We start from the raw sequence: 27,247 nt of genomic DNA, 5'->3' as shown, positions 1-27,247 counted from the left end.
AAAGATATCCTCCATCAACCAGCCAGTTGTGTGACCAGCTCTGTGTTGGGCTGTGAGGAGTCAGTGCCCAGCTGGGGAGACAGAATTAAAGGTTTCAGTCTCAGGGGCACCTGGATGGCTCAGTCCCAAGAGCACGTGACTCCTGATCTCAGGACATGAGTTCAAGCCCCAAGGGTGTAGAGATTACTTAAAATAAGTAAATAATTTTTTTAAAAAGGTTTCATATGCTGAAGAAAGGAAAGGAGTAGCAAATATTCCAAAGAGGAGGGAGGAGAGGAGGGCTTGAGGGTCAGGAAGGGAGCCCCAGATCTGGGCCCTGAAGCAGGGGGCTACCCCATCCTATGCAGTTGCTCAATGCTGTTACATTGCGCACCTGTCCTATATCAACCCTGGTTAGGTCCTGCAGGGAATCTGGAGAAAAATGAGAATCAATCTTCACCTTCCAGAAATTTACAGTGTAGCAGAGCTTAGAGACAGAGCAATGAGAAAGGCTGGTGCTGCAGTGAAGGTATCCCAAGGCAAGGTTGGAAGTGGAAAGTAAGAGCACAGGGTGGGGGTGGGGGTGCAATTAGGAGACAGCCTGGCTGCAGTGACAGATGCGAGGCGACAAAGATCCAGTGAGCAAGGAAGGACCTTGAGCACCAGAGGGGGGGTGATGGGGTGCCCCCTGGGGCTGGGCTTTCTGTGGACCAGACACCATATGTATCTCCAGCTCCCCTTCTGTTTCTCAGCCAGCAAAACTTCCCTGGCTGGCTCCCAGGGTGGACTTTTCAGACCCTCTTCTCCCCTGTGACCCAGCTGGGCATCTCTGTTCCCCTACCCCAGCCATTGGGGCAGGGGTGGAACATGTTGCTCAGGGAGCAGGCTTTCCTGCACCAGTGGCCCAGCATGCTCACTCCCATCATCTATCATGCTGGGCCTCACCCCTAGGTGAGCAGCAGGGTACTGCTGAGAGTCACCACTGTCATTCAGGTCATGGAGCAGAAGTCCTCAGAGGAGCTAGGAGACATGGTAGGGGATAGGGAAGGCAATGGGGCATGGCCCTTTTAAGTCTCATTATATTAAAAGAACATATACTCCTCCTCACACACCCACATACACCATGCTCTGGCTATGATGTAACAGCTCTGTACACTCTCCCTCTAAAGACCCTCTTGCAGAAGTTCCAGGATTGCTCTCACCCCCTGCCTCACCCTAGAGCCCTGGTGCAGCTAGGAGAGCAGCATCTCCTAGCAATGGGGGGACTAAGGTCATGGCTTTAACCAGCCAGCCCCTATCCTGTCTGGGCTGGGAGCCTCTGAGCTCAGAATCTTACCCTCTGCCTGAGCATAAACATCTCCCCACTCATTGCATCCTGGAACCTCTCCCTTTTGTTACTATTTAGACCATTCCAGAGGCCTGAAGCTACTGATAAGGGAGACAACAGTGGGAAGGGAGAAACTGCTACCCACATCACCCCCATGCGTTCCCATCAGCTCCTCAAATTCAACTGATCCCAGAGAAAACACATTTTTTAATCCAAACCAGCCCTTTCTCCTCACTCTCCTTCATCCATTTATTCTTTTACTTATTCAAAAAATCCTTGGCAGATATCAAGTGCTGTGCAACATCCTGGAGATACACCAGCAGAAAAAGGATTACAAAATCCTTACCATGACAGTTTACTCTCTAGTGTAAATTACACTCTAGACAATAAATAATGAGAAAGGATGGTAAGAATCTCGGAAGTACTAGTTTGGATGGTATGATAGAGCAGTGGTTTGCAAACTTTGGAATATATCAGAATTGCCTGGGGAGCTTGTGAAAAGACAAGTTGCTGGGTCCCACACCCAGAGCTTCTTATTCAGTGTGTCTGCAGCAAAGCCCAAGAATACACATTTTTATATACTTTTTAGAAGATTTTAAGTAATCTCTATATGCAGTATGGGGCTCAAACTCACAACCGTGAAATCAAGAGTCATGTGCTCTACATCATCCCAGTGTCCTGGGATCAAGTCCCACATTGGGCTCCCTGCTCTGTGGGGAGCCTGCTTCTCCCTCTCTCTCTGCCTGTTGCTCCGCCTGCTTGTGAGCTTGCTCTCTCTCTGTCAAATAAATAAATAAAATCTTAAAAGAAAAAAAGAGTCACATGCTCTAATGATTGAGCCACTCAGGTACCCCAAGAATACACATTTTTAAAAATGATTTTATTTATTTATTTGAGAAAGAGAGAGAGAGACTGCAGGGGGAGGAGCAGAGGGAGAGGGACAAGCAAACTCCATGCTGAGCTCAGAGCCTGACTCAGGGCTCAATCCCAAGATCCCAAGATCATGACCTGAGCCAAAATCAAGAGTTGGATGCTTAACCAACTGAGCCACTCAGGTGCCCCAAGAATACACGTTGTTTTTAAGGTTTTATTCATGAGAGACACACAGAGAGAAGCAGAGACACAGGCAGAGGAAGAAGCAGGCTCCCTGCAGGGAGCCCAATGTGAGACTCGATCCCAGGACTCTGGGATCACAACCTGAGCCGAAGGCAGCCGCTCAACCACTGAGCCATCCAGGTGCCCCTGTTCCCCTCAGAATCTGTGAGATAGAAGGGGCCTCAGAGATCCTTCCACAACATCCCAGACAGAGATTTATCAAGTGCCAGCTTGTATGCCTCCAAAGATGGGAAACTCATTATCTCTCCTGGGAAACTCATTCCGTTGTCTGATGGCTAAAGGTTTTACAAAGTTTCTCCCTACTAAGTTGGCTCCATCTAACTCCACTATGTGGGCTTGAATCTGCCCTCCAGATTACACAGACAAAAGCCTCTAGTGCCTTTCTCAGAATAGCTCTTCAACTATGTGAATGAAGATAGAGCTAGCATATTCATTTCTGCTTATGATGAAGAGTCCAAACTTGCTCAACTCTGCCCCATAGAATGGAATCTTGAACCTCTTTTCTATCCATCTGACCCTCAGAGTGGCAAGGTTTTTAGGAATTTATCCTATCCCAGGCCTGTGGCATGAGAAGCTGAGTAAGCATTAGAAACACACACACACACACACACACACACACACACACACACACACCTCTATAGAATAAGGAAGGTGAACAGTATGTTCTAGTCTGGAGTCCTGTCCTGCCTGTTCTCATGCTCTCTCTGACCCATACTTTCAAAATCACCAGCAGAGAACTCAAAAATTGGCTGCCCTTAGGCCTTAGGGCCTTAGGCATCTGTGCTTAGCCTTTGCAGCCCCCAAATTGGGAAACCCAGTAGTCCTCTGTGCACAGAATGGATGTGGTTGTCATGCCTATGTCTCCCCCCACCACCACCACACACAGCCAACAGTGATGAAAGTGACATCATCCATGCAGTCCGGGTGGAGAAGAGTCCAGCAGGCAGACTAGGTTTCAGTGTGCGGGGCGGCTCTGAGCATGGCCTTGGCATCTTCGTCAGCAAGGTGGAGGAAGGGAGCAGTGCAGGTGAGCAGGGCCCCCAGGAGTGAGGTTCTGGCTTATGGTATGAGCCCCCACCTCCATGGGGTTCTGGAGTCCTGTTATCAGCAATGGCAGGAAAGTGTCCTCAGCTTTGGAGGGCCTGCTCCAATGGGGAAGTGGGGCCCCCTCCCAGGGTGGAGCAGGCTAATGGACAGGTCCCTCATCTAACAAAGAACACTCAGACCTCACTTGGGGATCCCCAATCTCATGGGAGAAGTTTTACCCTAGGGAGCCTTGTGTGGTGGGGGAAGCTTAGCTTCATCCTGGGGGGAACTTCTCCCAAGTGGCCAGTGCCAGCTGCCCGCCCTCCCTTGGCACAGAGCGGGCTGGCCTGTGCGTGGGGGACAAGATCACAGAAGTGAACGGGCTGAGCCTGGAGAGCACCACCATGGGCAGCGCTGTGAAAGTGCTGACAGGCAGCAGCCGCCTACACATGATGGTGAGGCGCATGGGCCGAGTGCCGGGCATCAAATTCTCCAAGGAGAAGACTACATGGTGAGAAGGCCCCAGCCCTGACCTTGCCCCATCCCAACCACCCTATCCACCCCATCCAGGCCATGGCTGAGGGTACAGGGCTCCGCATGAGATTTGGCTAGTATGGCTTCTGCTCTCCTGCCCCACACCCCCCACACCATGGGCACTGGAAACACAGGGATCCTTAGGCCCCACACTGGAATGAGACAAGGCCCTGTCTCTCCCCCTTGCCCTTCTCTCAACTCTACCCCAGATACCAGTGGCTGCTCCCACCGTGGCTGCTCCTGTGGGCCTAGGGATAGTAAAAGCACCATTCCCTCAGGGTTCTCGTGGGGATTCAAAATGGGTCCCAGCACAATGGAGCTGCTCCATAAAAAGAGGAGATTTGGGTGGTTTCCCAAATTTGTAAAGTCTACACCCCACTGAAGGTCTCAGGACTGGAGAGTCCCCCAAGGCAACCTCTCCTTTCCTGGGCAGTTGTCGAGGATGCTGAGAGGAGAGGGGAGGTGGGTGGTGGTGGATGGGGGGGTTCTGACTGAGGGCTCCTTGCTGTCTTCCCAGGGTGGACGTGGTGAATCGGCGGCTGGTAGTGGAGAAGTGCAGCTCGACACCATCTGACAGTGGCTCAGAGGATGGCATGCGGCGCATTGTCCACCTATACACCACGTCAGACGATTTCTGTCTGGGCTTCAACATCCGCGGGGGCAAGGAGTTTGGCCTGGGCATCTATGTGTCCAAGTGAGGGCTGGGGCGGGCCGTGCAATGGGGACAGGTCATGTCCCCTACATGTCCGAAGGCCAGGGGCAGGGTCTGGGGAGGGATGGGGGGCTCCAGGAGGAGGGTCAAGGAGTTCCACCAGGGCATCCCCATATCTAAGTGAAGAGTCTGGTCTAGAGTAAGGGAGGGCAGGCCAGGTGGCCTATCAGATCGCCTCCTGTCTGACCCCAGAGTGGATCATGGTGGGCTGGCCGAGGAGAATGGCATCAAAGTGGGGGACCAGGTCCTGGCGGCCAACGGTGTCAGGTTCGACGACATCAGCCACAGCCAGGCCGTGGAGGTGCTGAAGGGCCAAACGCACATCATGTTGACTATCAAGGTGGGCAGGACTGTGGGTGTCAGGGAGATGCCAGACTATAGGAAAGACTTCCCAGATCTCTCTAGTACTTAATGTCCATTGCCCTATAATTTGTATAAAATTTCCACAGCCATTTGAGAGAGCAGGCCTTGAGCTCATCCCTATTTTACGGAAGAAGAAACTGAGGCTCAGAGAGGCAGAGTAACTCGGGAAGCAGAGTCACTCAGCGGGCCAGTAGAGGGCCTGCTTCCAGTCCTGCTCCCCAGGCACCTAGGGCAGCACCCCTTTCTGTGAGTGGTGGGGGTCCAGGCTTGAAAGGAGAAAATGCAGAGGGGGGTGGGTGGTGGCAGCCATGGCTTTGGGTAGGACCTGGGCACAGGGCAAGGACTGCTGGGCCAAGGCCAGGGATCAGATTTCAAGGGAGGCACCTGCATTTATTATTCATGCGGGTCTCACACTTGCCTGGAGATCGGGTCCTTCTCACTCCAGCTGCAGAGGAGGTGATGGCCCCTGCTCAGCTCTCCTTCTCTTTCCAAGCCTTCACCCAGCACACCCTTCAGGGCCTCCTCTGCTGTCTCCCCAAGTCTCCTCCTTTGATTTCCCCTCCCACAGTCCTCCCCACATTCTGTTTCTCTCTTTCCTTCATCTCATGTGCTCCCAAACACTCCTCATTTCTCCCACTCGGCCCTTCATCATTCATATATTCAACATTTTTGAGTATATACTATGTGGTGGCCACTATGCCAGGTACTGCAGCTGCAACGGTGAACAAGACAGACAAGGTCTCTGCTGGGGGGTGGGGCGGAGGAGTGTGGTACGGTGGAGGATGGGGGGAGACAGACTAGGTGTGTGCTGCTGACAAATGCTGTAGGAATTAATGGACAGATAGGAGGGGTAATTCCGGAAGGCCCTTTGAGTCAGGGGGTCAGGGCAGGTCTCTCTGGGGAGGTGACACCTGAAGAGGGAGAAGGAGCTAGCCAGAAGATGAGTGGAAGGAAGAGAATCCAGGCATAAGGAACAGCAAGTGCAAGGCCCTGAGGTATAGAGGCATGTTCAGAAATCAAGTGGCCCATTTTGTCTCGATCATGATGAACTTGGAAAGAGATGGGGATGAAAAGTTTACTCCTGTCCCATCACTCTCCCTTCTCACCCACTCTCCCTTCTCATCCTCCACCCTCCCCTCCTTACCTACTCCGCCTTCTCACCTACTCTCCTCACCCAACCCCTTCTCACCCGCCCCCTTCTCACCCTCCCCTCCTTCTCACCCACCCTCCTTCTCACCTACTCCCCCATGCCCTCCTGTGCCCACCACGCTCTTCCCAGGAGACTGGCCGGTACCCCGCCTACAAAGAGATGGTTTCTGAGTACTGTTGGCTGGACCGATGTAAGTGGCTCAGGCCCCTGAGTTGGAGGGAAAGGGCTGAGGACTAAGGGTGGGTTGGAGTCTCTGAGGAATAACTGGGCAGGAGAAGCAAGACCTGCTTGGGACTTCCACACGGCCCAGAGCCATTCCCGGGCTCCCCTCTGAGAAGTGGCAGGTTGAGTTCTAGGCTCCCCTGGGCTCTGAAGAAGTGACTTGCCCTGGGTCTCTCAACAAGTCAGTGGCAGGACTGCTGAGCAGCCAGTTCCCCAGAGCCTGCACTACTAGCCTGGGCTGCCACCCGACACCCCCCTTCCCCTTGCCAGCCCAAGCCTGTCCGCAACGTGGCAGGGCCCTGAAGCCCACGGCCTGCCCCTGAGATGGCCCTGCCTTCCCCACTGCCCGCAGTGAGCCACGGGGTGCTGCAGCAGCTGTCCCCAGCCTCAGAGAGCAGCTCCAGCGTCTCCTCCTATGCCTCCAGCGCCCCCTACAGCTCGGTTGAGGGCTCGGGCTCTCTGCCCTCCGACCGCCTGGATGTGGGCCTTGGGCCTGAGGAGCCCGGTTGTCGGGGGCTGGGCTGGGGGAGGGCGGACACCGCCATGCAGACTGAGCCTGACGTGGGGAGCCGCGTGGAGACCTGGTGCAGCGTGAGGCCCACCGTCATCCTCAGGGACACGGCCATCCGCTCCGACGGACCCCGGCCCACCCGCCGCCTCAATTCTGCGCTCTCCGAGTCCCCAAAGACTGCTCTGCTGCTGGCCCTGAGCCGACCCCGGCCTCCCATCACGAGATCCCAGAGCCACCTGACCTTGTGGGGTACGTAAGCTCCCAGTCCAATCCCTGCCTCATGCCCAGTCCTGGGCTCCCCACCTCCCTTTGCTCTAGGACTTGACTCAGCCTCAGTTCCACCCCAGAATACACTCATACTCGGCTCTGGGCCCTGTTTTAAACTGGCCCCAAGTCCCAAACCCACCCTCAAATCCAATCCCAGCTCCTGTCAGCTATGGGTCCCAAAGCAGCCCTCATCCATCCCTGCCACCTTACACAAACATGCACATAGACACACATGTCCCAGCCCTCTTGGAGTGTCCTGGCAGAGCTGGAGCTGGGCCGAGAGAGGTGGAAAGTTGGGGAAGCAAGCCCACCTATCTCCATCCCCACCTCCCTACAAGGTTGTCAGGCCCGTCTGCCCCCAGTCCCTCCTCTCCATCCCTCTTCACACCCCTGGCCCTGGGCCTTCCCTTCTGCCCACCACTCCAGCCTCCGGGGTGCTCCCTCCTGCCTGCAGAGGAGAAGAAGCAGCGGAAGAAGGAGAAGTTGGGATCCTCTGGGGAAAAGGGGGCCCTACAGCGCTCCAAGACGCTGATGAACCTCTTCTTCAAGGGAGGGCGGCAGGGGCGGCTGACAGGGGATGCTCCGGGAGAGGCCTGGACGCTGGACGCTGGCAGTCTGGCCAAGCCCCGCCCTCACCTAGACCTGGAGAAAGGTAAGCCCTGGGCAGATGAGATAGAAAGGAGGTTCAGCCCACTTTGGCATCCAGCAGCTTTGTGTTTAAATCCCACACTGCCTATGCTTAGCTGGGAGTAACCCCTTGCCCCCATAAGCCTGTTTTCTCATAAGCAAAGTGAGAGTAACAACCTATATCTTTAGAAATAGTGAGGAATAGATGAATGGGCGTATGTAAATCACTTAAGGACATTGGCATACAGAAGGTACTCAGAAAATGTAGTAGTCATTGTTAAACTGTCTCATCTCCCCACTTTACAGAAAGGAAAACTGATAGAGCTATAACCTAACTAGGGATTTGAAGGGCTTGGGTCAGATCTCTATGCTCCTGGTGTTAGGACACTTCTCTCTGGGAATATTTGGCTTCACTTCTCCTGGCCCACAGGCCCCGCCCAGTTCTAGAACCATCCTTGAGCCAGGCCATTTCTAGATCAGGGTTCAAGCAGAAGGGCCAGGACAGGCTTCACTTAGGTCAGGGGCCTCCAGGGACCCTCAGAGAGGCCTCTCATCTCTTAAGTGAGGCTCTGAGACTGGACCAAATGTGGATGAGTTAAGACTCTCGGGGTTGCATGTGGCAGAAACCCAACTCCAATTAGGTTTAAAAAGCACTCCTTGGCTCAGCTACTGATTTAAGTGGGTCTGAAAGGTTTAAACAATCTCATCAGACATCTGCCCCCTTTATCTTTGGTTCCATTTTCTTCTAGGTTGGCTTTATTATCATGCAGCTTTGGCCCACTCCAAGGTCAGATGGCCACTGTCGCTTAGCAACCCAGGGGCAGGGGTTCTTCTTAGAGTTCCAGCTAAAGTCCTAGGCTCTTGTTGGCCCAGCTGGCATCACATGCCCAACAGATGGCTGTGCTTTCATGGGCCAGCCTGGGACATGTGCCCACCCCAGAGTACATGCACTGAGAATGGAGGTCCCCAGGTGAAACCGAGGTGCTGTTTGCAGAGGGAGAGTGGATGTTAGCTGGCAAAAACAACCAGAGGATGAGCAGCTAGACTCTGCCCCTTCGGGGGGCCTCAAGCGAGAGTCCCCTGGAAGAGACAATCTCTTCAGATTAAGCTGGACCAGCTCCACTTCCTCAACCCATCTCTTTTTCCACAGCCCCCACGGCCCTGCTCTCACCTGATTCTCCTCCTATCCCTCTGGCCACTCCTCTCTCTCCTTCAAAGGTTCCTCTTTTTTGTTCTGTCCCCTGAAGGTAGGTGCTCCCCCAAGCTTCTTCCTTGGGGATCTTCCCTCCATACATTTGCTTCTGAATGAATCTCCACAAGCAGAACTCAGACTGCACCCTCTCTTGACCCAAAACCTTCCCTAACTCCCCACTATCTAGGAATGAGGGCCCTAGTTGAGCGTGGCCCCCAAGACCTACACAGCCTAGCCTCTTGCCTCCTGATTCCACCTCCTTCCAGCCTGGCCTCTTCATTCCACCCAATGATCCAGCCATCCCTGAGCCCTCCAAGCCCCATGTTCAGATTGGGAGTCAGAGCTCACAGCTGAGCTTTTCTTCTTCATAGCAGGAGCAGTGGGGCCTGTACAGAAGTTTGTCACCTGGAGACTGAGACGAGGTAATTCATGCATCCCTTTACCGAGGCCTGGTTGACAGTAGAGCTGCAGATGGGGTGCATGTTGGGGGCAGCTAAGGGGCTTTGGGGTCATGCATGGGGGATTGGGTGCATACTGGGGGCAGCTGAAAGAATTGGACCAAGCTTACCTGGAAAGACAGGGCTGCAGAGAGATATTGGGGTACACTTTTGAGGACTGGGGAATTTAATGGGACTCCCAAAGGCAGATGTTGGGGAGGTAAGGGAACCCATGCCAGAACTCCACTGAGTACTATAACAGTGAATGTTTGGGGTGCCGGGTGCACTAGACTAGGACACCATGAGGGAATAAAGTAGTATAGGAATCTGTGTTTGGGGCTGAAGAATCTGGATTGGAGCTCTCTTCTTGGGCAGAGTGCTGGAGGACACCGTGCTGGGGAGGTTCTGGGCTAGGCTGGGATTTTGCCGGTGGCATCTAGGCCACTTGGCTGACATGTTCTGTGGTCTGACCCCAGTGAGAGAAGCCCCCACCTCCCCTGATAGCTCCTGGCTCCATCATACATCTTTGCTCCTTCCCTGTAGAGCAGGAGAAGGGTCGGGCCCTGCTCTCTGCCAGATCTGGGAGCCCCTCCCGCCAGCTGCCTGAGGTGGATGAGCAGGTGCAAGCCTGGGAAAGCCGAAGGCCCCTTATTCAGGACCTGGCCCGACGATTGCTGACTGACGACGAGGTTCTGGCGGTCACCCGCCACTGCTCCCGGGTGAGCTTCCAGCCTGCCCCTGACTCCAGCACATGGTCACCCCATCCTACCCAGCCCCTCATTTGTTTAGGCCACTGTCATTGGTCAGTACCTGGGCTTGATTCCAAGAGGCCAGTGGTCAGTAAAAGCAAAAATCACTCCTGTCACACACACACACACACTGAGCTCACAGACAGGAAGTGAAGCTACAATAACTAGAACCTAAACACCCAAGTGACAAATCATGTGAAGTACTACGAAAGAAAAGAACATGAGAAAATAATCCGAAAGGTACAAATTAGGTGGTATGGTCTAGGAGGGCCTCCTTGAGGAGGTTATATCTCAGCTAAGGAGAGAAGGAGTGGACAGGTGATGAGTGGGGGTCTGTGAGTCTCTGCAATCCCTGCCTTCGTTGTCCACTAAAACCCAGGCTTCTCCCTGACCTGACCCCTTGTCTCCTTCTGCACCTGGGTCAGCCGGCCTCATGGCAGGCCCCCTCCTCTGTTATCCCTTGTCACCCCCACACACCCCAGTTCTCCCTCAACATCTGCACTGTTGTTCTGTTCCCTTCTACTTCAAACAAGAAGTAGGGCTCCAGGACGGGGGTGCAAGTTAGATGTGAAGAAGTCCTTGTGACCTGAATGCTGGGGAGGCTGCGGGAGGCACAGGTCATCCCTTCCCAGGGGATCAGAAGGCCCTCCACTGTCCTCCTGCCTCCAAGCCCCCAGGTTTCCTGTGCTGGACTCCCCATGAGGTGCCAGCATCAGTGACGTGTGAGCTTGTGCACAAGGACAAGCTGAGGGCTTCCAGGAAGTAGTTTGTGAATCCCCCCCCACTCCCACAGCCTGGTCAGGGTGGGGCTGTTGTTGTCTGTGTGATGTGTACGTGTGTGTGTGTGGAGTACCTACGTGTGTATCAACTTAACTGTGTGACCCTTCTATGTGTGAGGTGTGTGTCTAGCTAAGGCATGTATGTATCACCTGGATACTGAGGCACAGTAATTCTTGCGTTCCTTCACTGAGGCCTGGTGGGCAGCAGGGCTGCAGATGGGGTGTATGTTGGGGGCAGCTAAGAGCCTTTGGGCTACACTCTTCATCGTGCTCAACTCTCCAAGTAGGGTCCAGAGCACCAGCCTCTGTGAACTTGCAAATCTGGGATCTGGCCATTAGGTGGTGCACTGTGTCCGTTTCTTTGTTCCACTCCTTTTGCATTATTCCTCTGTTCCTCCCGCCCTGTCCCCGAGCCAGGACCACCTCTCACTACACCCCTCAAAGCACCTACATACCGCCCAAACCTGACCCACACCTCACCCACACCAAGAGGCCAGACTGGTGTGGAGCTCTGGCCGGAATGATCAGTAAATCTCCCCCGTGATTCAGATGTGCAGCCTCAAACTCCTGGCCTCCCTTCTCCCTCCTCCCCTGGGCTCTCATCATCATCTCACCAGACCAGGCTCTCTCATCATCATCTCACCAGACCAAGCCACCTCTCAGATCACTTTACACTCCCCAAGCCCCCTCACAACCTCTTATCTTTGGCGGAAGCGAGTATAAGTTTTTTATGCTCATACTCAAGGGCTTCCCTGATTTGACTCCCCAACCACTAACGTCCTCTGTCCCATGGTCACCACATCACCCTATCGTCATCTTCTGCTGGTCATGGCCTAGGGTTATGTGGGTAATGGACTTCACAGCTCTAGGCACCACTCACACAGTAGTCCCAACCCATGTAGCCTACGTGGAGCTCCTTCATTTTTTTTTTTAAGATTTTAATTATTTATTCATGAGAGACACACACAGAGAGAGGCAGAGACACAGGCAGAGGGAGAAGCAGGCTCTACGCAGGGAGCCCGATGTGGGACTCCATCCCAGGACTCCGGGATCAAGCCCTGAGCCAGAGGCAGACGCTCAACTGCTGAGCCACCCAGGCACCCCATGGAGGCCCTTCTTGTACCCCACAGTCAAGCTGAACTTCTGTCTATCCATTATTCCACCTCACCCTCGGAGCAGTTTCCTCCCAATGTTCCTGAGGTTCTCTGCATTTATCCTTAAGAGTAAAAGTAAATGAAACAAACCAAAAGGGGCCAGGGTAAATGCCACTGCCTCCAAGAAGCCACCTCCAGTCTTCGCACCCTCCTCTGAGACCCCTTCTGCCCCATCACCAGTGGTTCGTTTCTTTGCAGGGGGGCAAAGCCACTCATGCCAGGCTCCCTCCCACTGGGGCACATGACTCATTCTGCCCCTCGTTTCCCACTAGACTGACTTCTGAAGGATCCAGAACAGGGTCTTTGTCATTGTGCCCCCACTGCCCAGTATAGGGTGTAGCATTTAGTAGGTGCTAAATGCAAGTTTGTGGACTTGAAATGTGGACAATTGTGACTGATTCTGTGCGGTTATATGTATCTCTCTCCAGAACAAAGGGGGTGTATTTTTGACAAGGGTATATGTGGGTCCCTGTAACTTTGTGTGTGGTTTAGGGCCACATAGTTTATATTTTATTTCCGGGTATTTATGAATATCTCACTCTGACCACCAGGGCTTGCGGTGTCTCTGTGTCTATCTATTCCTGTCTCCGATCCTCCGTGGGTCTCCCTGAATTAGTACGTGTCTCCCTTTCACCACCAGGGGGCGGTGTGCTGCCCATAAAGGGTGGCACCAAGTGTGCAGTTTACCAGTTTTTCTGCGTTGGTGGGGTGTGGCGGGTGGCGTGCGGGCAGTGCCAGGCAGAAGGGCCTCCACCTCCCACCCCCGGGTACTGACTGGAGAGGCTTTCTGTAGAGCCACCCTTTCCCCAAGGTCCCCATTCCAGCCACGAACAAAGCCTAATTGGTAGGTCTCTGAGGGCACCTCTGCTGGGCGGGCCAGGCCCGCAGCCCAGTGTTTGGCTCCCAGTCCTTCTTTCTGCTTGGGAGGTGGGGGCGGGGAGGAGAGTCCGCTCCCTGCGCATCCTTTTCCGGCACCAGCGCAGGCAGGAGCCAGACTTCTCAGGTTCCAGTGCCTCTTCACACTTCCTTATCCCAGTGGCCTAGGGCAAAGTCCTTCCAATTTGAGCCTCAGTTTCCTCATCTGTAAAACAAGAAAAATCAACGTCACCTCTCAGGGTTGCTGAACGCGAGACCATAGGTAAAAGGCTTACAAAAGTGCGGGTTCCAGAGCTGCTGCTGCTGCTGCTGCTGTTGTAGGTCTGGTACTACAATTGCAGGCTTCCTCCTCGTCACCAACTTCAGCCCATCCCGGGACAGCCTGGGGATGGGGAGGAGCTTTCCTAACTGTGGGGAACCCCACACATGCCCCAGCAGCACCCCCAGCTGTCTGACCTGGGGTGCCTCTCTCTGCAGTACGTGCATGAGGGCGGCGTGGAGGACCTGGTGAGGCCCCTGCTGGCCATTCTGGACAGGCCCGCGAAGCTGCTGCTCCTGAGGGACATCAGGTGGGGTGGAGGTTATGGGGAACACTTGGGGGGGGACAGAAAAGGGACCTCTGATAACTCCCTGTATGTATTGTCACCTGGCCCTCCCACAGGAGTGTGGTGGCCTCCACGGACCTCGGCCGCTTTGATAGCATGGTGATGCCCGTGGAGCTGGAGGCTTTCGAGGCCCTCAAGGGCCAGGCAGGTCAGTGGCTGGGGGTGGGGATGGGAATAGGGTCTCCCAGTGGAGGGGGTGCAGAGATGACCTCCAGCTGTGTCTGTCAGGGAGCGCTCCCCACTCAGCCCACAGGGGCCCTGCCTCTGATGGGATCTCCTCTCCCAACAGTGCGGCCTCCTGCCTTGCGACCAGCCCGGCAGGACACACCACCCAAGCGTCACCTGGTCACACCTGTGCCTGGTCAGTCAGAGTCTGGGAGCCTGGGGAGGGGGCACACTGTAGGGGTCCTGGGGAGAATGGGCCTTCTGTCCCTGCCTCCCCCACGTAGGGTGTTGTGGCCCTGGGTGAGGGACTCTGCCTGGGTTTGAGGGTACTAATACTTTAAAGCTTTCTATTGCAATATGTGTCTTAGAAAAACTATGACTTGCACACCAGACTGGTAATTTCTCACAGATTATTGCATAGACTAGATTTAAAAAGTGAGTGGGTTTAAAACCAATTATTAAGTAAATAATGGTACAGGTGGTGAGTAGATGCGATAAGCATGGCCCCAGTGGACAAGGGATTTCCTTCAGGGAACCAGACAATCTTCTGAAGCCACAAGATTGAAGAGCCTGAGCAAGTGCAAACTTGGGTTTCCTGGGCCCAAACCAATGAAGGCAAGGACTGGAGCCTGGCAAGGTGGTCTGGGCTGGTGAGGAGGGGCAGCCTGACCTTGGCCCTCTTCCCCCAGACAGTCGTGGAGGTTTCTACCTGCTGCCTGTGAACGGCTTCTCAGAGGAGGAAGAGGATGGGAAACTGAGGGAGCGGCTGGGGGGCCTCCAGCTCTCCCTGGGTGCCTCTGCTCCCCACCACGCTCATAAAGGGATACCCCCTCTCCAAGACGTGCCAGTAGATGCCTTCACCCCACACCGAAGCACCTGCACCCCCCCTCCCCAGCCACCCCCTGTCGCTCCCCGGCCCCCAAGGCCTAACTGGCTGCTGACAGAACCCCTGACCCCAGAGGACCCTCGGCAGAGCCAGGGCCAGGGCCAGGGCCCTGCCCAGAGCCGCAGCCGCAGCCACAGCCGCAGCCGCAGTCGTAGCCGGGGCCGGGGCAAGTCCCCAGGACGCAGGCACTCCCCATCCCCAGCACCTGTCCCCACCCCGAGCACAGCCAGTGGGCGCTACCACAAGCCTCGGAAGGCCAGGCCCCCTCTGCCACGACCTGTGGCAGGACAGGTGGCCAAGGCGGGAGGCCATCAAGGCCCTTCTGAGAACGTAACTGGCGGGACAGCCAGGAAGGTAGCCGAGAAGGCCCCTGGCGGGGAGCTGAGGACAGTCACACTGTCCAAGATGAAACAGTCCTTGGGTGAGTCCAGGTGGGACTGGGCCTGGTGGGTGGGACTCTTGGGTTTGGGTGAGTTTCCTGGGCTTGGGTTTGGGGCACAACTAGGGGGTCTGGGCTGAGGAAAAGATTTGGATATGGGGGTATATTTGGGAGGTTCTAGATTAGGAGGTGGGGGAACTAGAGGATTTTTGGAGTCGAAGACTGAGTAGTAACAGAATTTGGGGATTTGGGAGAAGTTGGGGCCTGGATTTGGTGTTGGGGTCCTGGGTTTCTTCAGGGAGCTTTGGCTTGAGGCGTGTGACTGCATGCTCATCCAGTGCTTCTCTCTCACTAGGCATCAGCATTTCTGGGGGCATTGAGTCCAAGGTGCAGCCCATGGTGAAGATAGAAAAGATCTTCCCTGGGGGGGCTGCCTTCCTCAGTGGGGCCCTGCAGGTGGGTGAAGAGCACCCAAGCCCACTCCTGAGGCCCAGAGCTGAATTCTGGCGGGGGTGGGGCTGGAACAAGCTCATCTTCCAGCCAGACAGGTTTAGACCAGGTCATGGGAGGAGGCTGGGGTGCAGAGGGGTCAGGCCTGCAAGATGAACAAGCCTATGGAGAAATCTGTCCCCTCACTCCAGCCTGGGCCTGAGGGTGGCTCATCCTGTTCCACCCCTAGCCCCAAAGGACAAAGGGCCATTGTCCATGCTTCACCCTGCCCCCAACAGCTCCAGGCACAAAAGTCCCATTGTCCATCCCCTCCACCCAGATGAAGAGGAGTGTCCTAACTGGTGGAGGTGAGAGGTTGGGTGGTGGGATGACTCGAGAACAGAGGGCTGTGATTTTCCCACCCCCATCCTAGGCTGGCTTCGAGCTTGTGGCAGTGGATGGAGAGAGCCTGGAGCAGGTGACCCACCAGCGAGCAGTAGATACCATCCGCCGAGCTTACCGTAACAAGGCTCGGGAGCCCATGGAGCTTGTAGTCAGGGTCCCTGGGACCAGCCCACTACCCTTATCCCCTGACTTGCCAGCCCTCACCGATCAGTGCCTTCCTGCTGACCATTCCCCTGCCCGCTGACCCCTCCCACTGCCTCCCAGAACCTTCCATTAATTGCTCTGCCCACCAACACCAAGATCCCTCCCACTGATGCCAGGCTCCTCTATCAAACTGCCAGCCCCATCCCTTCTTCAGCTCTCCAGACTCCTGATACTAACCCGACTCTCCCCATCCATGCTGTGACTCTTCCCACTGACTTCAGATCCTCTCACTGACTCCTTAGGATCCTCCTGCTATCTTCCAGACCTTACCTGCTAACCTCCTTGGGACTCAGGAACCTCTCACTGTTTCTTGACTTGCCTCTTCTCAAAGCTCCCCACTTTTTTCCGTCTCCAGCTATCACTGAGGCTCCGTCCTTTCCAGATAAACTTGATGTCAAGGACAAGGTGCTACTGGATAGCTTGTGTCACCTGCTCACTGCCCCCCACCTCCCAGGGCAGGGAGACGTTGGAAGAAAGCCAAGGTCTGGAGCCTGGGATTGGTGGACACTTTCTCATGTCCCCTATAGTGCCCCTAAGCACTGAGGGACATGGGCTCTCAGATAGGGCCTTGAGGGGTCACTGTATCCATCCCCCAGCCCCAAGCAGCGTTCTGTGCAAGGAACAGGATGGAAGTCTTTTCTAGTTTCTCAAACCCTGAGACAATTTCATGTCATGGTCCACTAGGACCTCACACTTTCTACTGGATTTATCCTTCCCCCATCACTCTTTATCTCCCCATGACCTCTATGAGGGATAAGGGAATATCCAGGGAATATGAGGAGTTAAGGATAGGGAAGGTCAAAGCAGTTCCCATAGTCTTTACCTAGCACACTCATCTTTTTTTAAAAACAAAAAAATTTTTTAATTTTTTTCCTTTGGGTTTGTACAAGAAATTTACAGTGTGGAAAAATATACAAGTGAAAATGAGGCCATAAACCTGGGTGTGGGGAGGGGTCACTTGGTCACAAACACAAATAAACAAGACAATTTTGAGTTCTTCCTTTGGTCTGACTACAGCCCCCTCACTCCAGGAGAGAGGCTGCAGAGCTGGAGCCTGGGGATCAGACCCCAGTCCCAGCCCTGTCCCCCGACACGGGCAGGGTGGGGGCAGGCACATCTGAAGCAGCTGGCGCAGTCTGGGTCTCTCTGGCTTTGGGGTAGGGAAGAGTGTGGAAATGAGGGAGATGAGGGAGCCCCCTCCTCTTCCCAGCCCCCTGGCATCTGGGGAGTAATGCTGTTGGCAGACTGGCAATGGCAGTAGAAGTGGGGGTGAAATGGGTCAAGTGAGTAGGAGCCTCAGCGTGACAGTGAAACGGGGACCTTCAAGGAGTTTGATCTCGCCCATCCGGGTCACAGGGCAGCTCCAAGTTCTTGGCAGAGGCCCAGAGGCCTGGAACCCAGGGGACAAGCAGCTCTGGGGCTCTCAGACTTTGGGGACCTCAGCAGACCTGAGGCTCCTGCCCCCACTCCCCTGCAGTAGACCTCCCTCAGATCTGGGAGGCCAAGGGCCCTAGATTTCCGTGGCGGTGATCTCCTCCAGGCAGATGCAGGGGGAAGGCTCGGCCAGGCCCAGGTCAGCAAGCTCCCGGGCCTCCAGCTCCAGGCTGAGCTGCTGTAGCTCCTGCTCCAGCTGCCGGTTGCGCCGGTACATCTGGATGTAGTTGTGCTGCAGCTGCTTCTGGTAGCGGATCACCTGCTCCTTCTCCGCCTGCCAGGCCAGCCGCTCCCCCTCGAAGCTGTCCCGCTGCTCCTCACCCCGCCGCCGCTCTCGCTGCAGCTCTGCCCGCAGCCGCTCCACCTGGGCCCGCAGGCTGCCCCCGACCCCAGCGGCAGCCCGCTGCACCTTGGCCTCATCGCTCTCTGCCAGGAGGAAGGGATCAGCGGTGGCAGGGGGCACGTGAGGTTCCCGGAGCCCGGCCGCCTCGGTGTCCAGCTGGCCGGCTTTCTCTCGGAGCCGCTCGGCCTCCTGGCGGTGCCGCTGCAGCTCCTGGGAACAGGCCTCCAGCTCCAGCTCCCGAGCCCGGGCCGCCTCCTGCAGGCCCCGAGCCCGGCCCTCGCTGACCCGTAGTGCAGCTCGGGCCTCTCGCAGTGCCACCCGCAGGGCCACCAGCTCGCTGCCCTTCTGCACCAGCTCTGCCTGGGATTCCTTCAGCTGCTGCTTCAGCAGGGAGATCTCACCTGACTTCTGGCACACCTAGGGATGGGAGGGGATCAGGAAGGATGGTGAGAAGGGTTCTCCTAGAGGGTCAGGCCCTGAGACCACAAAGGGTATTTGGGGAAAGGCTGTTTGATCATGATACCCATGACGTGGATGGAGACACTGAGACAAGCCTAGTGACATGTCCAAGGTTATATGGCTGATAAGTGGCTGAAGCAAAATACAGACCCAAAGCAGGTGATTTTAAACCATCACAGAGTACCGCAGAGCCCTGGGGACAGGCCAGTGGCAGGTTTTGCAGGACTGGGAGCAATTGAGGGCAGTGCCCACATTTCCCCTGAGACACACCACAGCGTTTTGGTTAAAAGTGCAGACATTGCAGCCACACAGCCTGGGTTCAAATCTCAGCTCTGCCACCGACTAGCTATAATGGTGGGCTCTAGCCTTTCTGGGCCCGGTTCCTCATCTCAAGAAATGGGGCTGTGAACAACAGCCACCACATAGGGCTGTTCTGAGGATCAAAGATCCACTCTAAGTAACAGCTAAAAAGTGCCCGGTGCCTAGCAGGCTCAACATTCTGACTTATTGGTCGGGGGGGGGGTGGAGGGGTTGGCAGTGGATGGGAATGCCACCGGCTCCATGAACACTTGACTCGACCAGTGAGGAAACCTCAAATGGTGGCACAAGGAGATCCTTGCCCAGAAAGGAAGGTCTGAGGGGGACCTTCATCTCACCAAGGTGGATGAGGATGAGGAGGGCCTCTGGGAGTAGCAGGCTGAGGGTAGAGGAAGGCTGGACCCCTGTGCCCGGGGCTTATCCCAATTAGGCCCTGCTCCCTGCCCCTCCTGGCCTGGCCCACCTCCCACTTGGTCTCCTCGAGCCGAGGCCCAAGCTCCCGCTGCTCCCGCTCAAAGGTGGCACAGCGCCGCTCCAGCTGCTCCCGCTCCTGCAGCAGCTGCGCAAAGTCGTCCTGCAGCTGCCGCTTCTCCTGCTGCAGCTGGAACACCTGCAGCTGGAGCAGCTGTTGGGCCCGCTGTGCCCGCTGCGCCTGGGTGAAGCCGTCGTCCCGCAGTGCCTCACGCTCCCGAGGCCAGGGCCGCTGCCGCTCCTCGTACGCCTGGGGACAGAAGGTGGACCTGGGTGCCTCGAGCGAGGCTCTCCCCTCCCCGCCGCCCATGGCTCCCTGGTCACCGACTGCTCTGGCGGCCTGTGGCTGGGTTCGGGGACGGGAGACTCCATTCAACCCTGAGGCTAATTACAGTAGGTCTAGTCACAACCACTGCTAGGATCCTAGAAACAACTTTAAGAGCAAGCACTTCTGTAGGAATTCCTAGGTGCCAGGCGTCATTCTAAGCACTTCAAAGCTTTTGCCTTACTTAATCCTAAGAACCCTAGGAGGCCAGAAATCTCCCCATCTACAGCTGAGCAAAGCGAGGCTCGGTACTGTGAGGTGTCTTGCTCGAGTCTGAAAGATGGTACACGGTGGTGCTGGCTCAGACCCCTCACCGCCCTGCAGGTGAAGCCAGACAGCCGGGTCTGGGCCTGCCCACCTGCCCCCCCGCACCCCACAGCACACAAGGAGATGCTCCTTGGGCTCCCAGCTCCGGTGGATGTCCTGCCACGCCACCCCCGTCATCGCTGCTGACCACACCTGGCACACCGTCACCTCACTCTCGTCCAGACTGTCCCGCAGCTGCTGCAGCTCTGCCTCACGGTCGTGGAGCTTTCCTTCCAGGACACAGTGCAGCAGGGCCTCATCCGAAGGGGGGGGAGGGGGCGGAGGAGGGGGTGGGGAGCGCTCCCCACAGGAGCTGCTGTCAGGGGAGGCCCGGGCACCACTGCCCAAGAGCCCCCCGGCCATACGGCCTCCCAGGGAGCCTGTGCTCTTGCTGGAGGAAGATCGGCCACTGTCCGAGTGGGAGGGCCCAGTAGGGGCCCCTCGGGCTGGCCCGGGCAGTGCCCCCCGCCCAGGGCCATGGGAGGGCAGGTGCCCGCCTGGGGAGTGGGTGGCTGGCTCTGCACCCCCGGTGCTGTAGGTGGGCAGGCTGGACAGTGAGTTTCGGCCGGAGTCAGACAGTGTCCCCGACGGGCAGCCGCTGGCCCAGCCACTCAGTGCCAGGGGTTTGTCAGCAGCCGAGGAGGAGGAGGAAGAAGAGGACGAGGCAGGGCCCCCAAACAGCTGTGTTAGGCTGCCCTGGCTCCCAGACAGTCCGGCGGCCCGAGGACCCAGGAAGCTAGGTAGGGATGGTGCCCCTCGAGGTTTGGGTAGCACTGGCTTGAAGGCTGTTGGGCGGATCAGGATTTTCTCCATGTTCTGAAATGAGGTGCCATGTGACACTGGGGATGAGCTGCCCAATCTTTCAAAGCCCTTATCATATTCCCTGCCCTCCCATCTGGGGTCCCCAATCCCCACACATTAATAATAATTGCTACCACTGGCTGAGGGCCTCCTGATGTCCTTTATATCAAGCTATTTAAAAGGTTCGTCTCTAATCATTACAACACCCATACGAGCAAAATATATGTCCGTATTACAAATGAACAAATGGAGGCTCAGAAAAGTTAAAGGCCTCGTTCAGCCAGACACATAGCTGTTGCACAGTTAAAGGAATCTGAGCAGCTAACATTTATTGAGCACATGTTGTACGACAGGCCCTAGGCTAAACACTGATATACATTATGTGATGGAATGTGCACGAAATCATAGGAAAGCTGCTCTGGTGCCTCCATATTACAGACACAGAAACTCTGGCTCAGAAAGGTTATGTGACTTCCTTGAGGTCATGCAGCTAGAATGAGGCAGAGGTCAGATTAAAAGCCAGGTCTGGTGGTCTGGTGAATCTGGAGCTCAAATTCTCTCCTCTGAATCGGCCCCCAAATTCCAGCTTCTTCAGGGGGGTCCTGATTCCACCCAGGCCCCAAAGGAAGGGCTGGTCCTCACCTTCTCCAGCTTTCCAGAGACAGGGATGAGCTTGGGCGGGGGGCCGCGCAGATGGGCATTGCGTGCCCGCTGTTCTCGGGCATCCTCGATGTCACTGCTTGGACTGGGCGGGGACTCTGTCCGGAAGTCTTCATTGATGTAGGTGAAGCTGGTGCTGGGCACGGCCTTCCTCGGGGGCACAGCTGGGCACAGCGGCTCCTGTGCCTCATAGCCACCCCGCAGCAGGCCATCCTGCTGGCGGAAGAAGGTGGGCCCAGGGGGGCCATGGTGGCGGGGAGGAGCTGGCCCCCCAGGGCAGGGCCGGCCTGAGATGAGGCTGCTCACGCTGCCCATGGCTGGAGCTTGTGGGGCAGTGGTGGCCTCAGGAGCGGGCTCCAGTGGCACTGGCAGAGTCTGCACAATGGCCATGGTGACAGAGGCTCAGGCCTGGCCAAGGGCCTCCAGGGGAACCTGTGAGCAGGGTAATGGTGTCAGAGTTCCCTCCCTATACAAGTCCCGAGTCCCTCTCCTGAGCCCTTGTCCCTGGTCAAACAGCCTCCTGACATCAGTACAAGCCTTGATGTCCCTCATGCTCCTCCCCCAAGCACTGGCAGGAAACTCCATTCTTTCTGGGATCCAGATCACTGCCCAACTCCAGTCTGGACAGGGCTAAAGACTGACCCTTCTGAGCAAGGACACCGAGGGGACGGGAGGCCTGGTGGTTATGCATGGCCCTTGGCAGCGGGGGCCCAGGCCCCAGCCCAAACTCACATCCCTCACAGAAGCCAGGACCCAAGTTTAGGAGGGAGATCTCTACCAGCTCCCAACACAGGTTCCTGGTCCCCTGGGACAGGTGGCCTCATTAGAGGGCAGCTGGGGCTGAGGCGACCTCAGGGACAGTCAGCAACTCAGACGGTAATTAGGGAATAAACACCCAGTCCAGGCAGTGCCAAGCCTCCCGCACCTGGGCCTCAGTTTCTCCCAGACGGAGAGGCGGCAGGGTGGAGCTGGCCAAGCAAGAAACCCAGAGCTTTTAGGGAGCCCACAGGTGCCCTCTGGGGTCTCCTGCCTTCCAGAGGTGGATGCAGGCTCCTGCTTGCTTCCATGACAACTCCTAGCCTCACCACACCCAATCGGTCTGGCCTAAAGGAGCCTGCACAGGCCTGCTGCCAACCTCTGGTTCTGCAAAACCATCCGGCTTTAGACATTCTTCAGAGTAACCCTGAGGGGATGAAGATGGAAGCCCCACCGTCACCTCTGGCAGCTGCTTTCAGATCTCACTTCCCTGGAGCCCAGGGAAGAGGGCCCCACCTCCCTGGGCTCTGCTCCTTCCTGGAAGGGGACAGCGAGTCTCCACCCGGAACTCCCTCCCCCGGTGCGAAGACCGGGATTCAGGCATCTGCTGAAGTCATCATGCAGAGCCGGGGCCAAGAAGTGGACATAGAATCGTGTAGGAATGGGAGTTTGTGTTTGTACTTATTTGTATGTGTGAGACTGCACAGGCGCATGGAAGTGAGGACTTTGAGTGTAAATGATTATGTATGAAAACATCAGGGATGAGTATGTGTGAGTATATGTGTGTTGGTACAGTTGTATCAGTATTCCTATTTTTCCTATATGTGCATTAATATGTAATAAAAGAGTATGTGTGTGCATCGAGATCCCTTAGGAAATATGTAAACACAATAATTGCATCGTAATGTGTGAATGTGTGGTGTATGAGCGCAACTGAGACTATCTTTGGATAGATGTGCTCAAATAGACATAGGTCTATATGTAAACCCACTTATCTCTTACATGAGCGTAGGAACAAGGAAGTGAGTGTGCACAAGTGTGTACAGAGGAGTGTGTGTGAACAGAGCATGTGTGAGAGTGGGTGGGAGCCTGGGTGGCAAGCAGGGCCAACTGGGTGAGCAGGAGCCTGGTTCTTGTCACTTACTGGAGTGCGGGGAAAGGAGAGACACATTATCTGACTCCTTTGCCTGTCCCCCTTTACTCTCACTTGGATTCCACCAGGCCCACCCTCCACCTCCCCACTCAAGTCAAAGGACCCTGAAACCAGGAAGGCGTCCAGACTGAGGGTTGAGGAGCTGGGGGGGTGGGAGCTGGGGGTGAACAGAGCCCACCCACCAAATGCCAGCCTTGAGCTAAGCAGATGGCACATCCCCTCTGCTGCCCTCTTCCACACCACTCCAGGGCATGGAGAAAGCTGGGGGGAAGGGGCTTCCTGGGGGCAGTGGAGGCTGGCACCTCTGCATTTGCCCACTTCAGTGAGCACCAAGAAAGTGAGAAGTAAGGGGAGGAGACAGACACTCAGAGAAAGACAGGGACCCAAAAGACCAGAGACAAAGGCTCAGAGAGGCCCTGGGGTCAGGCAGACAAGGAGGCAGGCTGACCCAGGGACTGGGTCCCTGAATCCCACGGAGCCAGGGGCCCCTAAACCCACAAGAGAGATAAATACTGGGCCCTGAGAGCCAGACACACAGGGAGCCAGAGCCAGGCCTCTGGAAAGGCAGGCCCAGCCGGCCAGGCTCCAAGAGCGGGAGCCTGAGAGAGAAGGAGGGGCAAGTGGAGGCTCCATTTTGAGAAATGCGCTGTGGCTCTGGGAAAGGGAACCCCTGGCCCTCCCCAGCACCCCCCGAGTGGTCACGGGGGCCCAGCACACACACGCACTCCCCCTTGGTGGGCCCGGGGGCAGCTGGGGGCAGCTGGGCGCTGGGTGCTGCTGGGGCCCGCGCAGGTCTGGCCAAGCTGAACTCCCACAGACCTGTTTTGGGGGGTGAAGAGTTGGGGAAAGTCTCCCCCACCAAACTCCAAGGACCAGTCAGGCGGGATCAAGTCCGGGATGACGAGTTCCCATTCCCCCAGGAAGCCGGGACCCCCAACGCCCCCTCCGGGCCTCCCCCCTCTCCCCGCTCCTCCGCCTCCCCACCGGCCCTCCGCCGCGCCGAAGTTGGGGGCGCCCCCGGGTCGCCTCCCAGCCCTGGCCCCCCCTCACCTCCGCCGCGCCGCTCCATGCTCGGCCCGGGCCGCCCCCAGCGCTCCACAGGCGCGCCGCCCGGCTCCGGCCCGCGCGCGGCCACTCGGAGGCGCCCGGCCCGGCCCGGCCCGGCCCCGCCTCCGCGGCGCCCCCGGCCCGACCGGCCCCCGTCCGGCCCGAGTGGGCGGCGCAGCGCGGGGGAGGGGTCCGAGGGGCGTCCCCGCCCCGGCGCGGACACGCGCAGCACCCCGCGTCACGCGGGGCCGCGCCGCGGGCCTCGGGACCCCCCACGCCCGGTGGGCTCGGGACTCGGCGGCGGCGGCGGGTCACCCTCCACCCCTACCCGGGCCCCGGGGCCAGCGGCAGCTGGTCATTGTTCCAGCACAAAGGGCCCGGCGCCACGGCGGCCGCCCTTCCCCCTCCGCTCCTCCGGTCGAAGCCTCCCCCGCAAGACACACTCCGGCTTCGGAGTCCCGAGCGGGGCGCGGAGGGCCGGCCCCCCCACCCGCCCCGGCCGCCGGGCCCCTGCTCCCCAGGGCCGGTCGCGGACCCGGGCTCGGGCCGTGCCTGCCCCACCCCCAGCGGTGGAGGGAGGCAGATTCGGATTTGCGGAGGCGGCGCCACCAGGCGGCGCGTTCGCAGGATACACCGCCACCCCAGCAACTTTGGGGGCCCCTACCGGACTGCCCAGCACTGTAGCCTGCCCCCCGCGAGCCCAGGCCTGCCTCGCGCGCGGCCGTCTGCTCCCCAACCTTCCCTGAGAATCATTTGCTAAGAGAGGTCACTGCTGGGAGAGAGGCAGCCCCTGGCCCCCTGACAATCACTGGGGTGAGGCGGTCCAAACCTACAGTCAGAACCTACACCAGTCCCACAGCTGACAACATCCCTCGGTCTTCTCAGGGTCACAGAGAGTCTCACCCTCTCGCAAACAACACAATCTTCCTAACACCCACACGACTTTTCCCACATTCGGTCCCACGCAGCCACAATCACAGTCTCCTCCATCACGTGATTCCAGGTTCCTTCCTTCCATAATCTTTCAGGCCAACTTACACACAGACACACTGGGTGTCACACACCTTGTGCACAATCTTTCACAAGGACTCAGAGTCCTTCCTACCGAGTCACAATCTTAAATGGGCTTCCTCTCCTAAACATCTTTAACACATTGGTGGTCTCATTCAGTCAGACAACTTACACATACCCATGGTGTTTCACGAGCATTTTTTACCACAAAGACTTTTTTCCCCCCTGAGGGGTCTCTGGTCAGGTCAGCTGATGCCCACACCCCCAGCCAAGGACAGGCCTCCCACCCCCTACTTGCATCCCCACCCCCAAGGCCAAGGCCTGCCAGAGCTCCTCTGCCCCAGGAAGGAGCATCCCCCCCTTCCAGGCCACAGCCCTGGCCAGCTCTCAGCTCTATTTTTAGCTCTATGGAAAGGGTTGTTTTTCTTTCTTTTTCCCTGGAAAGGGAGGCATAGCCCAACCACCCTCAGGCTCACCCCAGACCCTGAGCCACATAAGAATAGACTGAGCCCCCCTCCCCAGTAGAGACCCCCTCCTCTGGCCTTGCCCTGATCCCAGCCTCTTGGGGCACCAGGAGCCTCCTCCCCTTTCTGGCAGCCAGCCCGGAAGCTCAGGCAGCAGCTGGGCTCAGCGTGTGTGTAGGGGTGGAGGGTGGGGCAGAGAGGGAGGCGAGGGCCGCTGCCCACTCCCTCATTCCCTGGGGGAGGGGGCTCATCCTCCCTTCTAGGGGAGGGGGATAGGCCCACTCCCGTACTTCGGGGACATTTACCTTTATGCATTCTCTGGGAAAGGAGGACTCCCACTCTCGCACGAGTGGGTTTTCGGCTCCTACAGTTGAAGGGAGGAGCTCCCAGTTCTGCAAGGAGGGGTGGTGGTAGGAAAGGGACCCACCGGCTCTCAGGCAGCTGCTCCCCAGACTGGAGGTATGGGGCCGGAGCTGCCGTATACTGCCACCCGAAATAGCGCCCTCCTCCGATACCTTCCGGGATAAGGGCCCCACGAACGTGTTCGTTCGGGTGAAGGAAGGCAAGGAGCCCAGGTAACCCCACCGAGCCCAAGAGTCTCCAGGCCTGCGCTACCCGGACTCCAGGGGGCGTTGTGCTCCCATTTCTGGGGGAAGGCTTAACATTTCTTGAGGCGGAGAATGGAATACGGCCCGACAGGAGACCTCGGAGACTCGCCCAGGGTTGGGGAGGGAGGTCCTCGCCCTGATGCGGGGGCGAGGGAAGCACAGCCCACTCGTCTGCGAAGCGATCACGTGCTCGGCGCCTGTTTACGTCTTAGTCTTCACCTGTGGGCGGCCAGGAAGCAGGAACCTCCGGAGGTGTCCCACCCGGCCCGCCCCCGTCGGCGGTCACCGGGCAGCCCTTTCTCCCACCCCTGCCAAGTACGGGACAGCAGAGCACCCTGTCAGCTGGGGCTCCGTGCGGGCCAGTGGCGCCGCTCCAGGGACTGCAAGGGTAACCCACTGGGCGCGTCCTCTCCTGAGTGCACGTGTGTCCTATGTGCGTGGGTCTCGGCGCGCGCGCGTGTGCACCCACTGGCGTGAGTTTCCGTGTCGGTTCCCTGTTCAGGCTCCTCGCCTGCGGGCCCCCGGACCCCAGTGTGGGACCCTCTCCTCACTCCACCCCCTAGCTTCCCCAGACCGGGAAAGTTCGCTCCCGACCCGGCATGTGCGGGAGGCCGGAGTGCCCACACCTCCGCGGCCCCACCACTCACCCAGGCCACCTGCGCCGCCGCTGCCGCTGCCGCTCCCGCCCAGCTCCTGCCCGAGCGCCGGCACCTCTCCGCCGCAGATCTGCCGGCTCCCAGCCAGCTCCGGGCTCCGGACTCCCGGCGCCCGCCGGGCCCGGCCTGGTGGAACGGGGCGGGGCGGGGCGGCTGAGGCCGCGCCCCCGACCCAGGGAGGGGAGTGGTCTGCCCAGCACCCCCTCTACGGCGGACCCGGTACCCAGCCCAGCAGTAGCTCGGTGGTGGCCAGGTTGCCCCTCTGGCCTCCGACTTCACAGCTTTCTGGATTTGGTTTTCGACTTGGGGAAAGGGGCGAACAGCACGTGACCGGGAGCTAA

General features: G+C 57.5%; 3 protein-coding genes across 27 annotated transcripts in view; 2 read left to right on the top strand and 1 right to left on the bottom strand.

Moving 5' to 3' along the window:
• The window catches only part of PDZD7 (PDZ domain containing 7), an 18,637-nt gene extending 1,543 nt beyond the window's left edge, over positions 1–17,094 (top strand). The window contains exons 3-18 of one of the 20 annotated variants that reach the window (XM_025466928.3): positions 3,309–3,449; positions 3,785–3,959; positions 4,500–4,676; positions 4,887–5,034; positions 6,337–6,397; positions 6,782–7,189; positions 7,662–7,859; positions 9,401–9,448; positions 10,007–10,182; positions 13,499–13,590; positions 13,683–13,774; positions 13,916–13,987; positions 14,481–15,098; positions 15,412–15,512; positions 15,919–15,963; positions 16,450–17,094. In XM_025466928.3, the coding sequence (XP_025322713.1) occupies positions 3,309–3,449; positions 3,785–3,959; positions 4,500–4,676; positions 4,887–5,034; positions 6,337–6,397; positions 6,782–7,189; positions 7,662–7,859; positions 9,401–9,448; positions 10,007–10,182; positions 13,499–13,590; positions 13,683–13,774; positions 13,916–13,987; positions 14,481–15,098; positions 15,412–15,512; positions 15,919–15,963; positions 16,450–16,737 (2,840 nt within the window). In that variant the 3' untranslated portion in view covers positions 16,738–17,094. Of the gene's footprint in view, positions 1–3,308; positions 3,450–3,784; positions 3,960–4,499; positions 4,677–4,886; positions 5,035–6,336; positions 6,398–6,781; positions 7,190–7,633; positions 7,860–8,984; positions 9,082–9,397; positions 9,449–10,006; positions 10,183–13,498; positions 13,592–13,682; positions 13,776–13,915; positions 13,988–14,322; positions 14,460–14,480; positions 15,099–15,411; positions 15,513–15,918; positions 15,964–16,449 lie in introns of those variants that run through there. The other 19 variants (XM_025466927.3, XM_025466929.3, XM_049103409.1 and 16 more) reach the window with 19 other exon arrangements.
• Positions 16,932–27,053, bottom strand: LZTS2 (leucine zipper tumor suppressor 2). 6 transcript variants are annotated; one of them, XM_049103412.1, is made up of 6 exons: positions 26,898–27,050; positions 25,948–26,469; positions 21,194–21,643; positions 19,904–20,566; positions 19,112–19,369; positions 16,932–18,288 (listed from the first exon to the last, which is right to left on the bottom strand). In XM_049103412.1, the coding sequence occupies exons 3-6, from the start codon at positions 21,599–21,601 to the stop codon at positions 17,605–17,607; spliced, it is 2,013 nt and encodes a 670-aa protein (XP_048959369.1). In that variant the 5' UTR covers positions 21,602–21,643; positions 25,948–26,469; positions 26,898–27,050; the 3' UTR covers positions 16,932–17,604. The 6 variants fall into 6 exon arrangements, with proteins under 6 accessions (XP_048959369.1, XP_025322736.1, XP_025322735.1 ...); XM_025466951.3 differs by having other exon boundaries at positions 19,919–20,566; XM_025466950.3 differs by lacking the exon at positions 25,948–26,469 and having other exon boundaries at positions 26,898–27,052.
• LOC112672641 (basic proline-rich protein-like) lies at positions 23,762–27,247 on the top strand. The gene is made up of 5 exons (XM_025467780.1): positions 23,762–23,912; positions 24,041–24,847; positions 26,142–26,204; positions 26,463–26,638; positions 26,753–27,247. Exons 1-5 carry the CDS (start codon positions 23,762–23,764, stop codon positions 27,245–27,247), a joined length of 1,692 nt encoding a protein of 563 aa, XP_025323565.1.

This window comes from Canis lupus, chromosome 28 (assembly GCF_003254725.2).
Source record: "Canis lupus dingo isolate Sandy chromosome 28, ASM325472v2, whole genome shotgun sequence".
NCBI lineage: Eukaryota > Metazoa > Chordata > Mammalia > Carnivora > Canidae > Canis > Canis lupus.
The sequence above is the reverse complement of the archived record's forward strand: the minus strand, read 5'-3'. Positions and strand labels throughout refer to the sequence as shown.